The sequence below is a fragment of the Lathamus discolor genome, chromosome 14 (genome assembly GCF_037157495.1).
Source record: "Lathamus discolor isolate bLatDis1 chromosome 14, bLatDis1.hap1, whole genome shotgun sequence".
Taxonomy (NCBI): Eukaryota; Metazoa; Chordata; class Aves; order Psittaciformes; family Psittacidae; genus Lathamus; species Lathamus discolor.
Window position 1 is genome coordinate 7,784,909 of NC_088897.1, and position 13,081 is coordinate 7,797,989.

The 13,081-nt window shown below is 46.4% G+C and overlaps 1 protein-coding gene across 2 annotated transcripts in view; it reads left to right on the forward strand.

Moving 5' to 3' along the window:
* GALNT17 (polypeptide N-acetylgalactosaminyltransferase 17) overlaps nucleotides 1-13,081 on the forward strand; it is a 187,282-nt gene that overhangs the window by 57,030 nt on the left and 117,171 nt on the right. For both annotated transcript variants that reach the window (XR_010615970.1, XM_065694808.1), the window contains exon 3: nucleotides 9,314-9,480. Coding sequence is in view for 1 of the 2 variants with exons in the window: in XM_065694808.1 (XP_065550880.1) it covers nucleotides 9,314-9,480 (167 nt within the window). In the remaining variant the exon portion in view is untranslated. The remainder of the gene's footprint in view (nucleotides 1-9,313; nucleotides 9,481-13,081) is intronic.

Consider the following 13,081-nt stretch of genomic DNA (forward strand, 5'->3'; position numbering starts at 1 on the left):
AGATGTTTATAAACCTCTTCATCTTCCCAGTTCATAAACCCGTCAGCAGAGTGGGGCTGTTATTACAGGCAAGGGGAGCTATCTCTAAAAATCCATTGTGCCTTTAAGTTAATCATTTTTATACTAGCTGTTTCAGCAGTGGCATTGTTCCACCCCGAGTTCCAGGCAGCGCAAGTGCTGGCCACTTTTCTCATTCATTGCCCTAAGTATGTACTGGGGATGTCAAAATCCTGAGTTCCTATGAGATCTATTCCAGTTAAGACACTCCTGAGGTACGGTTATGGACCAAGGATTTCACTTTAAATTTTGCAGGTAAGGCTTACAGCAGTGGCAGCTTTAATCAACCTACCAGAGAAGAGCTATGAACTCGTTGGTAGAGCTTGCTGGTGTTACTGCCACCTGAAAGTCACTGGCTGAGGGGCTCTGAAGGGATGTTATGGTCTCACTTTGCTGGATGCGCCTGTCTGAATGTTCATTCTAGGTCTGCCTGAAAAAAGGCATTTCTGCCTACCCAAAACCGAGCTGCATCAGTCTGTTATACCAGAGAGCAAATACGTTACACTTCAGAGTGGTGGAATAAGTTGTCTTTTGGCAGTGTCAGCATCTCTTCATTGACCTTGAAGGGAGCCTTGACTTCTGCCTTAGACTTAGATGTCTCTTAATTAACCACATCAAGTGTTGTGTCTACATGATCGCTAGATGAGCAGGAGACACTTCTAATAGAAGATGTCAAAACATACCTTGTTAATTTACAGTTTTACGTTACTGCCTTTCATCCCGTGATCTCCCAGCACTTCCACACTTGTAATTGTTGAGGATTTGGTTGCCCCTTTGGAGCAGTGAGTGTTCCTCTGCCTGACAGCAACAGCAGGAGGAGGTCAGGGTACTTCTTGCTTTAGTGTGATGATGCCTGGCTCTGTGAAGTGCTACAGCCAGCCATTTTCAAAGCCTGTTCCTTCTGTCTATGCCTATTTTGATGTCATTCAGCATTCAGGTCTGTTTGGAGGGGGCTGTTTTAAAACAAACAGGCAAAAAAGAATGCTTCTGTATCTTCTCCCTGTCTGATGTGATTTGCCTGTATGACAGAAGGGCCAACTGCAGCAGGACCTGGGGGTTTGTTCCTGAGCCCTGCTGACCTGTCATCTTCAGGTTGAGCACTTAATTCCTGTATTCCTTCATTTGGAGCAATGATAATGTTAAGTTTGAGCAACAACATGTGGTGCTTAAATCATTGATGCCTTAGCATCAATGCAGATTCCTTTTCCTGAAGACTCTTGACAAACTGAGTCCCCAGCTTTGCTGTGGATGTTCATGATGTCTAGATATGGCTCTGATATTGCTACGTGGTCACGCAGGGCAGACACACTGTCTCTGTCTAGCCCTAGCTTGTCATGGTGTATTTGTCATTGTGTGACTCCTGAGGAGGAGGCAGAGCTGGGGGGGCTCTAGGCAAGAAGCAGATACAGTGGATGTCATTACTTGCTCTATCCTGGAAAGCACATATCTGGTGATGGCGGTGGGGTTATAAACCATATGCTGTGTTAACCTGCTCTTGGGACCCTACTCCACCAAAAGAGTCCTGAAGCTCTGTCTCTATAATGGGGTAAAATGTTTGGTGCATCGCGTTTGGAGAATGCTCTGAAAGTGCAGGTTTTGGAATGGAAGGGCCAGAGCTTCCTAGGCGCTGAGATATGTATTAATAATCCTTTTAGTTGCAAGATAATGTTTCATATAGCCATAGAATCCCAGACTGGTTTGTGTTGGAAGGGACCTTAAAGCTCATCCAGTTCCAACCCCGTGCTGCGGGCAGGGACACCTTCCCCTAGAGCAGCTTGCTCCAACCCGTGTCCAACCTGTCCTTGAGCACTGCCAGGGATCGGGCAGCCACAGCTTCTCTGGGCACCCTGTGCCAGCGCCTCAGCACCCTCACAGGGAAGAATGTTTTCTCCAGCCTGCCTTTTGTCAGAGCTTGGTAAACAGTGGTCTCTAACATAGTAACTTTGGGGAGAATTCCATGTAATGTGCAGAAAATCTAACCCAGTTGTCTATTGTGCACCCCTAGCTTTGATGCTGCAGTTCCATATATCACTGTAGGAAAGGCATTTAAAATGTATGAGCTTATTAAGTTGAATCTCTTTGCTCCTGAACCACATTTTATAGGAAAATCTACAAAATCCTGTAAGAGCTGTGCTAACATAGCTGAGCACTTTCATGACGCTAACAGTGTTTTTAAGGACAGTGAGTAACAAGAATCATTTATTCTACTAATCAAAAGAATATTTGCCTATTTAAGTATTCAAACCCTCAAGCCTAATGCAAGAATGAAATGTCAGGAAGGGATAAGCTCCTGATAAGCACGTTAGCTGGATTTGTGTGATGGTCAGCAAAGAAATGATTAATAATGATATGTCAGGAGCCAGATGGGGGGACTACTGAGTGTTAGAATTAAGAATAAAAAATAGGGGGCTGGGGGAATATACCCACTCTAATGTGTGGAGGAAATATTTTAAAAGCCATTATCAGAAGAGGAAATATTTTAAACCCCATCAACAGGATCTTCTTTTATGAAGAATTGTGGTTTTCATACTCAGAACCACCACATTCTTTCTCTACCGTGTTGTTTTCCACAGGCACATAAGATGTGGGTTCCCCTGTCCATTTTGTACCACTGCACAACTGGCACAGATTTTTATGCCCTGATTCATGGCTGTTTATTATGGCTGATCACAAAAGGAAGCTGGAGAGGTTCCAGTAGGACCCCCATCAGTAGCTATGGCGGTAGCTTCAGAGGATGTGAGAGCAATATAAAGGCCTTAAAGATCTGGGCATTCCGTGGGTACTCAGCCTTCTCCATGGCAGCTCCGGTTTTGGCATTTCAAAAGGACATATGGAAGGGATGTCACCTTCATGCAGTGTGGGAGGATTGCATCTTGAACAGCCCTGAAGGGCATCTCTTCGAAGATGAGTAATGGCATGGCATCAGAGCTAATGATGATGGAGCTATTTAGTAGATACACCGGTCATCAATCAGCCTGAGCACCTGTCAGGGCTAGCATAGAGGGCTTCTGCTCCTGGGACCCTCTGCTGTGTGGCAGCAGAAGCAGTGGGTCCAGTACCCACACAGGGCTATCGCTGTATTCCCTAGCTTCGGAGCATAACACAGTGCTGTCTGCTTCCAAAAATTACCTCATATGATGCTGCCCAGTCCTTACCGGTGTCAGATGTTAGTCAGACCAGTGAAGTTGCTCCAATGGCTACAAAAAACAGGCTCCTGTTATTTTGTTAACCTTTTCTCCTGTGTGTATTTTTGTGCTTGACAACCATCCAAGGCAGGTTAGAGCTTGGCCCTCCTGCTTATGACATGGACACTATGTACAGTGTCCTTTGTGTATTGGGTTAGAGGGGTGGGGAATCTTAGCAGCTTGGTGCTCGATGAAGGACACAAAGCAATGGGGAGCCCAGGAAGGGCTGAACATCAGCAGGGAGATAGTGGGAAAATCTTACTCCAAGTCATGCCAGGGTTTTACAGTAGATTTCTATGTTCCTGGTCTGCCAGTAATTCACTTTTGGGCAGTTGTGTGTCTTATTCTTCATGACCTCTTCAGCTGTCAAGTAGTGACCATTCCTGCACTGGTGGAAGTGGGAAACTTAAAGCCTACACCACACTGAAGTCTCCAAATAAGATACGCTGCTTTCTCATAACAACAGTTGCTCTGCACTGATGTTCAAAATGAGTAGGAATGGGTTTTGGCTGGTGCTGTTCTATAGGGTGGAACTTCGTGTTTTGGGGATTTTCAGCATGCTGGTGCCCTTTCGTACTGTGCACAGTATACAGGAAGCTTTGCTGTCTCTCCTTGGTTACTGAATGCAAGGAGATGGCAATATTCTCCTGGGTCTTGTGGAGCTCTAAGCAGAGATGTCGTGGGTCTGTCTTCCCAGCTCTTCACTGGACTGATGTCTGAACGCTGCTGCTCATTTTTAGCAGAGTATGAGATAATGGTCCTGTTGTTCGTGGTTATGGGCTTTGAAGGAATGCGTTATTGTCTCTTTCATTAAATTGTTTGTATGTGAAAGGTGCTACCTGGCAGCACCCATCGCCCATAGGAGAAGATGCACCATGTACAGGCTGTCAAGGCACACCATCAGCATCAAAGTCCGCTGTCAGCTCTGGGCAAGCATGGTTTGATCAGAAGCTGAAAGGCCAGCCAAGTGAGTGCCTATTTTGTCCCAGAACAGTCCGTGTTCCAGTTTGTTCCTAAGCCGCACTAATCATGGCTTGTCTCAGGATAGCGGTGGTATAGGAACCATCAGAGTTTGGCTCTCAGCTGCCTGATACTGGACTGTGTGATTCAAGGTGGTTGATGGAAACAGCTTTGTGCCCCAGAAGACAGTTGAGATGTATTAATAGAGTGGATCATGTTAAGTCACTGAGCAAGAAGAAGTGTTTTTTAAATATTACTTGCCATTTTGTGGCCTCTCTGTGCTCCAGGAGTGTTTGCTGTGATTCCAGGTTATTTTTCTGCTGAGGGATCATGAAGCAGTAAATGATAGGATATCCCTTTTCTGTTACTGAGACAGCCAATAAACATCCTAATCTCACTTGCTGCACTGAAGGGTAGATTTACAGCTCTGTGGTGAGCATAAAACAAATGATCAGAGGATTCAAAGGCAGAGTCCTGCAGCAGGCAAGTGTATGTAGGAGCAAAATGTGATTTTTGTGTGTGTTTTGAAATTGGCTGGCTTGATTAATCCAGCCTGATGTGTGCCAAGCTGTTCAGCATAAACTCAGCTATAATTCACCCATCTCCCCTTCTCAGCCTTCATTTGTTCCTGAAGGGCTTCTCCCATAAAGCAGTAACAGCACGGAATTCACAGTAAAAAACGTCCTCCGTAAATATGTTTTATTTCATGTCTTTCCTTGAACATTCTGATGGCAGATTTGGGCTTCATCTTGATCTTCGTCATATCTCGGACACGAGGAAGGTGACGGTATCCACAGTCCAGTGATGCCGTGGCCCTGCGCCCCTCTGCCTCGCTGGTGCCCTTGTGGGAGGGCAGTGGAGTTTGGTCCATGGGTGTGCTGGGCAGAGGTTTATGCTGGATCTGGTGTCTGTGGTTGGTCCATCAATCTGTTTCTGAAATGACAGAAGATGCGTCTGAGCCTCAGACCAGGGGTGAGGTAAAGCCCCTTTTTCCCCTGCTTAAGGACAAGCAACACTTCTCAATGAGAGCTCAGCAAGATCCTTAAATTAAACCCAACACCAAACATTAGGAGTGTTTCCCCAGCCTCTCAAAACTGAAAGTTTTGTGAGCATGATTTAACGGGACATAGTCAAGCCTGATTTAATGGGATATAAAATGCCTCTTACTCTGATATCCCATTGATCTAAATGACAGAACTATAAGGTGTCTGTTTCTTTTTGCTATTGATTCACAATATTTTATGTAAATCCTGCAAGGAAGTGCCAGCCTCAGTTTAACTGGAGAGAGTGGGGTTCAGTGGGGAAGATGTAATTGTGTAACCTGTACTGATTAGTTTACAGGCATTGGCCAGTAAGTAGTGTCTGTGCTGTACCAGTTGAGTGTTTCTCATGTACCAGAGAGAGGACTGGGAGGGATCAGTAGCAGCCTGCTTGAACTTTCATAGAATCCCAGCCTGGTTTGGGTTGGAAAGGACCTTAAAGCTCACCCAGTTCCAACCCCCTTCCATGGGCAGGGACACCTTCCACTACAGCAGCTTGCTCCAAGCCTCTGTGTCCAAGCTGGCCTTGAACACTGCCAGGGATGGGGCATTTTCTTCTATGAGAAATTGCCCTTCTGTGAACTGACCTCTGTCGTGGAGCTCTGCCTTGGGTGTATGTAGAGATGAGCACCTGGTACATGGGGAGAAAAACCTTTTGGTAATGACAGAAAGCTGACAGTGGGTGAATTTAAATTTAAGGTGAGGTGTTGGTGATGAACCCTGTGGGTATCTAATCACTGACACCAACAGGAATGTATTGTCCTGGTCTCTCCATTGTATTTCATTTACATTTAAATGTTCTTGAAATATATGGCCTGTTCCCTTGAAAATCCACTTACTGGACTGAGACTTGCTTGTGGGCAGACCAGATAAAGCATAAGCTGAGCATTAGAAATGAAGCCTGAGATTTTCTTCCTAGAAGACATTAGGAGCTGCTGCAGTTTTTCCAGCCTACGTGAGAAATGGTTTTGCTTTGATGTTCATTCGGGTTCTAGAAAAGCTTTGCAAAAATCTCAGCACAACATGTATATTCCTAGAGCTTCTTGTCTCCCATGTGTTGCCAAGCCTCCAGCTCCCCTGAGAACCTTCTAGAAGATCACATTTATCTCATTAATTGCTAATTCCCGAAGAGACCAGCCCACGGTGTGAGCTGAGGACCACAGCTCTGCTGGAATTAAGTTCCAGCCCTGAATGCGTCCTTTTGGTAACTGGTGAGGCTGGAATCCTGAAGTTGGAAGTATTTTAGCCTTGGATCTGAATTTTGCAGGTCTGGCAGGCAGCTGAATGCTTTCTTACCTGAGGGTGATACCTGTGCGCAGAGGGGAAGACGTCTCAATTGTGGTTTGATGGACCCTTTTCACTGCTCCTGCTGGCACCTCTGGTTGGTGTGGCTGTTCCTCTGGGCTGTGTTTGAAACACTGAAGGCAGCAGTGCCTGCAGTGCCTTCCCACCTTATACAGAAAACAGAGCCCCTTAGTGCTGGAAAGGTTTTGTGCTTTGGGGTATGGCAGGGGGGGGATGCAGGCTGGAGGTCTGTGAGCTGGAGCAGTGGGCACCTGGCAGCTTGGCTGCTGATGGGCTGTGAGACAGCAAATCCTTCCTCAGCTGCTGTTCCAAATGTTTCTAGGAGTAAACCAGTCAAACCTCTGTGCCTCTGCCTGTAAATGCTCTGAACGATAAGGCTGAACCACAGAGCCAGCTCAGTCCCTTTTCTATTTCAAATGCTTAGAAGAAAGGGTACCAAACCACCAAACCCCTGTGACTTCCCATCTCACGTGCTCATTATTCCTGTTGTTTCTAACAAGTTCTCCATTGGCCCTTCTAATTATGTTTTGAGCTCAGGCATTTTTGTCCCTTGCTCTCCTCCCTGGCCCCGGGAGAGCCCAGAAGCACCGGGTGTTTTCCTGCATGAGTATCTGTTGACAAGTCAGCTTGTGAGTAATGAAGAGCTGCGGTGGGGCCCAGAGGGATGAAGTCTGGTGGCTGTGGACAGAGAGCATCACTCAACCCAGCTGCTCTGTGTGCTAGCACCTGAAGGGAGCGTGTGTGTGTGTGGAGCACTGACAAACTTGGTATTCACTTGGCTTTAAATTGCTGCCTTCCCTTCTGTGGTTGCAGCCAAAGCCACCGGAGAGCGCACACACGGTGTTTATGCAAAGCCTTTGCCTCCCTGCTCCTGCCTTTGGAGAATTTCCTTTGTGCATGTGAACAGTGTGGGTGTTTGACATGCCTGCTCCTTCCCTGACTTATCTCGTCTCCCTCTATCTTTGTTCCCCTGTCCTCTGCAATCCGGGGAAGGAGAAGGGTGATAAGAGTGGTGCAGAGCGAATGAGAATGAGCAGGAGATGAACCTCAAAGGGCTTGGTTTGGATTTTCCTCCAAACTTCTTTGATCACAAACTGAGCTCTTTATCCCCCGAAGCGTGCCTCAAGGGAAGGCTGCCCAGAGGTGTGCAGTGATTAAAAGGAAATGCTCCTGCTCCTCTGACCACCTTCTCTAGCTTAGCAGGTATCCACAGATATCAAAAGCAGGTTTTTAATCTCTGAGTCAGTTTAGTTTGACTTTCGTGGCTGGATTTCAGGGTCATTTGTCACTTTCCCCTTTCACCATGCTTCATTCATTTTAAAGAGAGATTTTCCCTTTGGAAGATCCTTTTCAGCAGTTGCAATGTTCCCTTTCATGGAGACCTTGGCTTGCTGTAGGGCAGGCAATAGTTAAATCAAGAAACACGCCATTTTTATCCAGTGTAGTTCTTTAACTGAAGGAGATTCAAAACCAGCTGTGTTTTGGTGAACATCTTTGTCTTCCAAGCCTCATTTTGGAGGCTGCTGAATGCCTGCTGTTGCCTAAGAAACACCCAGTACAATTAAATACAGTCACTGTTGGGGAGTCAATGAGCTTGAAGTCCCACTGCCATGTCATTCCTGTGCTTGGTCTTTCTTTCTTATCTGGGCAGGATTTACTTGATAAACACTCATTATAATTCTGCAAACACTGCTAATGTTGCATGTCTAGTCTGACTTGAGTGCAAGGAAGGAGCAGGAGCTGTGTTTTCGTCTTCCTGTCATGGATTTATTGTAGGGAAAGCTGGAGAGTTTGATCAAATTCTTGGAAGTAGTTAAAGATACCCTGTTTGCTTCCTGCACATAGTTCCTCAAAGTCAGGTTTCTGCTTAGGATAAAAGGTGGCATTAAACCAACATCTGTATCTCATTGGGAGTGATGTGTGCTCCTTGGAGAGATGTGGGTAACTTGGAGGAGCTCTTCCACTTAGAGCTTCCCTGGTTCTGCTCCATGGTGTCAGTGGCCTCGAGGTTTGGTGTATTGATGTAATACGAACCTGTTGGTTGCCAGGGATGGAGCTGGCTGGTGGGTGGCCTGGGAGCTCCCTCCACTTTTATCCTACTCTGATGTGTCTAAGCAGATACGCAGCCACAAACCCAGCTCAAGTTAAGCAGCTCCTCCTGAAACAAGTTTTTGATGACAAGTTTTTGTTTTAAACCTATCCTGGCTGTGAAGTACAAAGACACCAGTTCAAGGCAAAGCTCTGCTGGGGTACTTCAGAGGCAGGAATGTATTCAGAAGTAGCTGCAGAGAGAGATAAAACATTTATTAGGGCTGTTTAACCAAGGGCCATTTCATATTTCTTTCATTCCAAAGTGAATGGGAAGAAAATTCACAAGTGCTGTTTAAGCACAAGGCTCGTTTCTGAGCTCCTGTCAGTCTTAAAACAGAATGGGAATGTGGAGTTTCACTTGAAACGGTAAAGCCATTTTCTCTCCTCTGGAGGCTGCTTTTTGTTACATCCCCACAAACAAACCACACAGATGCGTGAACACAGTCTCTAAGTGAACTCTGGATTTGCACCATGCCCTTGGTACTCTGAGCCTGTAGGATGCTTTCTGATGGTGCTGTTGTGTCCTAGGCAACTGCAACTAGGCACAGGCAGCTCTAACACTGTGGCTGTGCAAAGCTGTGAGGTGTCAGCATCGTCATGCACTGGGTATTAAATGTGTGCTGTTCTGTGTGCTCTGCTATAACCCCATCTCTCTCTCTGCCCTTAATACTACAGATGCAAAGAGCTGAAATATGGCAAGGACCTGCCCCAGATCTCCATCATCTTCATCTTCGTGAACGAAGCACTCTCTGTTATCCTGCGATCAGTGCACAGTGCGGTTAATCACACGCCAGCTCACCTCCTGAAGGAGATTATCCTTGTGGATGACAACAGTGATGAAGGTTAGTGACACTGGGGTCTCAGATCTCCAGAACACCAGGAGGGTGTTGAATTCCTTAAAATCTCTTGGAGGATGCGTGAAAAGAGGCTGAGAGAGCTGGAGAAGAGAAGGCTCTGGGAGAACTTAGAGCAGCTTCCAGTGTCTTGGGGGGGGGGGGGGGGTACAAGAAACCTTTTCTTGCAGGAGAGGAGCTTTGGAAAAGGGCCTGTAGTGACAGGCCAAGGGGAATGGCTTTAACCTGCCAGAGGGGAGAATGAGATGAGCTCTTAGGCAGAAGCTCTTCCCTGTGAGGGTGCTGAGGCGCTGGCACAGGGTGCCCAGAGAAGCTGTGGCTGCCCCATCCCTGGCAGTTCTCAAGGCCAGGTTGGACGCAGGCGCTTGGAGCAACCTGCTCCAGTGGAAGGTGTCCCTGCCTGTGGCAGGGGTTGGAACTGGATGAGCTTTAAGATCTCATCCAACCCAAACCAGGCTGTGATTCTTTGGGAGTGGTGATACTGCTGGGAGGCACATGGTGTGAGGTGCTGGGTGTACTGGCTGGCACACCATTTTCTCCAGCTTCTGTAGCAAAAAGGATCAGGATCAAAACAAAGTTCGTTATTCTTCATTATTTGTGCTGCATGCTTTAATACTGTTTTAAAATATTCTATTCTGTGGATGCTGTGATGAGAGGGAAGAATAGGGAGGGTGCAGCATGTGGAGAGCTTGTTTCCAGAGGGAGCCTGAGAGGTTGCTTGTCTGTCTGCAGTGAGATGAGATGGTATATAGCAAGCTATTCATGCCTGTAAAAATAGGCACTCAAATACCACAGTAATGAGCACTATAGAAAGCTGATGAATTATAATTACCAGTAAAAGAAACAGGAGGGCAGCTCCTCAGCTGATGGAAATCACAGCAGCTCTAGTGCAGAAACCTGGATGATGGGCACCAGTGAAGCTGTGGGATTTCAGAGCTGGAACTATTTGGCTAGTGAAGAGGAAGTGCGGGTGATGTGTTTGTGCAGTATTTAGCATTGCCCAGTACTTGGAGGGTCTGAAACACCAAAATGAGGTGCTGCATCTCCAAATTTTACCATATCAATGGGGTGAAGAGAAGAACACGCTTCAAAAGAGAACCCATTGGTTATAATTATTGAGCTTTTCATTGCCACACACAAAGAAATATTTTTCTAAACAGCCTCTACCCATTGTTCAGTGTGCAACAGTGAGGCTGACATTGAGTCAAGTGCTCTGGAGACACTACTGAAGGGCCTGGGACAAGGAAACAAGTTCTTCCAAAATGCGTCACCCCACAGTAAACTGAGATTGCAGCTGGCAGGGAGGATTCAGACTGAAATCTCTTTATCTGCTGCTGAGATTGCAGGGCACTGTCTTTTCCTGCTTGCTGGGAAGACTGGGTGTCGTGGTTTAAACCCAACCACAAACCTCGTTCGCTCACTTCCCCCCCTTCTTGCCCTCCCCCTGCTCCTGGAGGACGGAGAGGAGAATTCTAGCACCAATAATAATAATGCTAAAGGAAATAACAAGAGGAAAGAATACAACACCTCAGCACCAGCCAACCAATAACTCGCCCCACTCCCCCCAGCAGAGCACCGACCGATACCTCCTCCAACCCTGCAGTCCCATCGGGATCGTGAACAGCCAAGGTCCTGAGTGATGGGCCAGGGTTGTGTTGGCGGTTGTACAACACCAAGATGGCTCTGTCCTCAGAAACCTTGCAATGGAAGTACACAGGAAGAACTGGTATAGGGAATGAGGTGATGCTACTATCTGTTAGGGTTAATAATATCAGTCCTGTGCTGTTGAGTCTTTGTAGGCATCAAGAAAAATAAGGTTTTGTGAAGGAGGGATTTGAAGGAAGATAATGAGGGAACTTGGCAGATGCTTCTGGAGACCTCCTCCCAAGCGTATAATAATCTAGTTTTCCCACATAAAAGAAATGTTACAAACCAGAACATATCTTTGGGACCCGTGCATTCACTCTCTGCATCACCAAGGAGCTTCAGTGACAGCAAAGAATTATTAATGGCAATAACATAGTCATATAGTTCCCACTAATGGTAGGAAATAATTGTCAGCAGCAACAGCAACATCATGTAGTTGATACTTTGGATATTACAAACAACATCATCATAATAGATAGATTTAGCTTCTGCAGGAGAATAATTGCAGGAAAATAGTTTCTCATGAGTGCTAAGATTTAGAGATGAATCCTGGAGGATCAAGCGGTGGTGTTGAGGATGGGCTTGTGCGGGTGCGGCTTGAGGACAAGGGGTGATGGCTTTAAACTAAAATAGGGAGATTCAGGCTGGGTGCGAGGAAGAAATTTTTTACAACGAGGATGGTAAAACCCTGGCACAGGTTGCCAGAGGGGGGTGGTGGATGCCCCGTCCCTGGAGACATTCAAGGCCAGGCTGGATGTGGTTCTGGGCAGCCTGGTCTAGTGGAAGGTGTCCCTGCCCATGGCAGGGGGTTGGAACTGCATGAGCTTTAAGGCCTCTTCCAACCTAAACCAGTTTGTTAGTCTGTGCAAACCAGTCTGTGTTATATCCCTGTGGGTTACCAGAAGCAGCTTCTGGGAAAGTTGCTAGAGTCTCATGGAAGTCCATGGCTCAGGGCTGCTGCAGGGTTCTGGGTAGGTTTTTCAGGGAGCGCTTTACGGAGGTGTGAGGAGGAAATACAGCTGTGTGGGTGATAAAGAGCAAAGCGTGTTCTCTAACCAAATACTAGAAGACATCTGGGTTTTCCAAGTCAACTTGAAGTATTAGAATTAGTCCCAGGGGCAGAGGTAACTGCGTGTCCTGTGTGCCCCTGCTGGCGTTTCCCGTTCAGGTAGACCACTAACCAGTTACACAGACAGGATTAAACCCTTTTGGTATCTTGTAGCTTTCAGACTGGAGCATACTGCTTCTGAAGACTTGTTAGACCCTTCTTCCTCTTACCTTTGTTGTAATGTGTTATGTACAATAACACTGCGCAACATGAAAGTGTGGAATGAGAGATAAAGGTAACAAACACAATCTGATTCTTTATATCTGAGCTGTAAATAGATTAAAGATACTAACGTAATGGAGGGAAAAAAAAGATCCAGCCTTGAAGGAAAAAGCTTTGGAAGTTGTAGATTAAACCCCCTTCTCCCTGGAGCTGCACATTACACCTGGTAAAGGTTTCATTTTGGAGGCTGCTTTTGTTTGTGTTTGTTGCAGGTTGTGTTTCTGGGTGATAACACGTTTCCTGGGTTGTTGGAGGGATGCAGCAATGTGCCCCTGAGGTGTTCATTATCTCCCAGCCACACACTTTGAGACTATTGCTTAATCATCACCTGCTTCTTTTTCTTTCACCGTCTTTTAGTGGTTTTAATCGGGGCTAATATCTTTTTGAAAAGCGAACCTGTAGGAATAAAAGCAAACCTTGGGATAAAAGACTGCTTAGAGGAGATGGCTACAATCGGGGAGACATGCTACAGGTTGTGATTTACCTCAGTGTAAGACAGTAGCTGGGACTTGATCTATTGCTTTCGTGTTTAGCTGCTCCTTTCAACAGCAACAGCGGTTCGGGTGTGCTCCTGTCCCAGGAGCCGCCTCGCTCATGGTTTGTGTTTGTGTT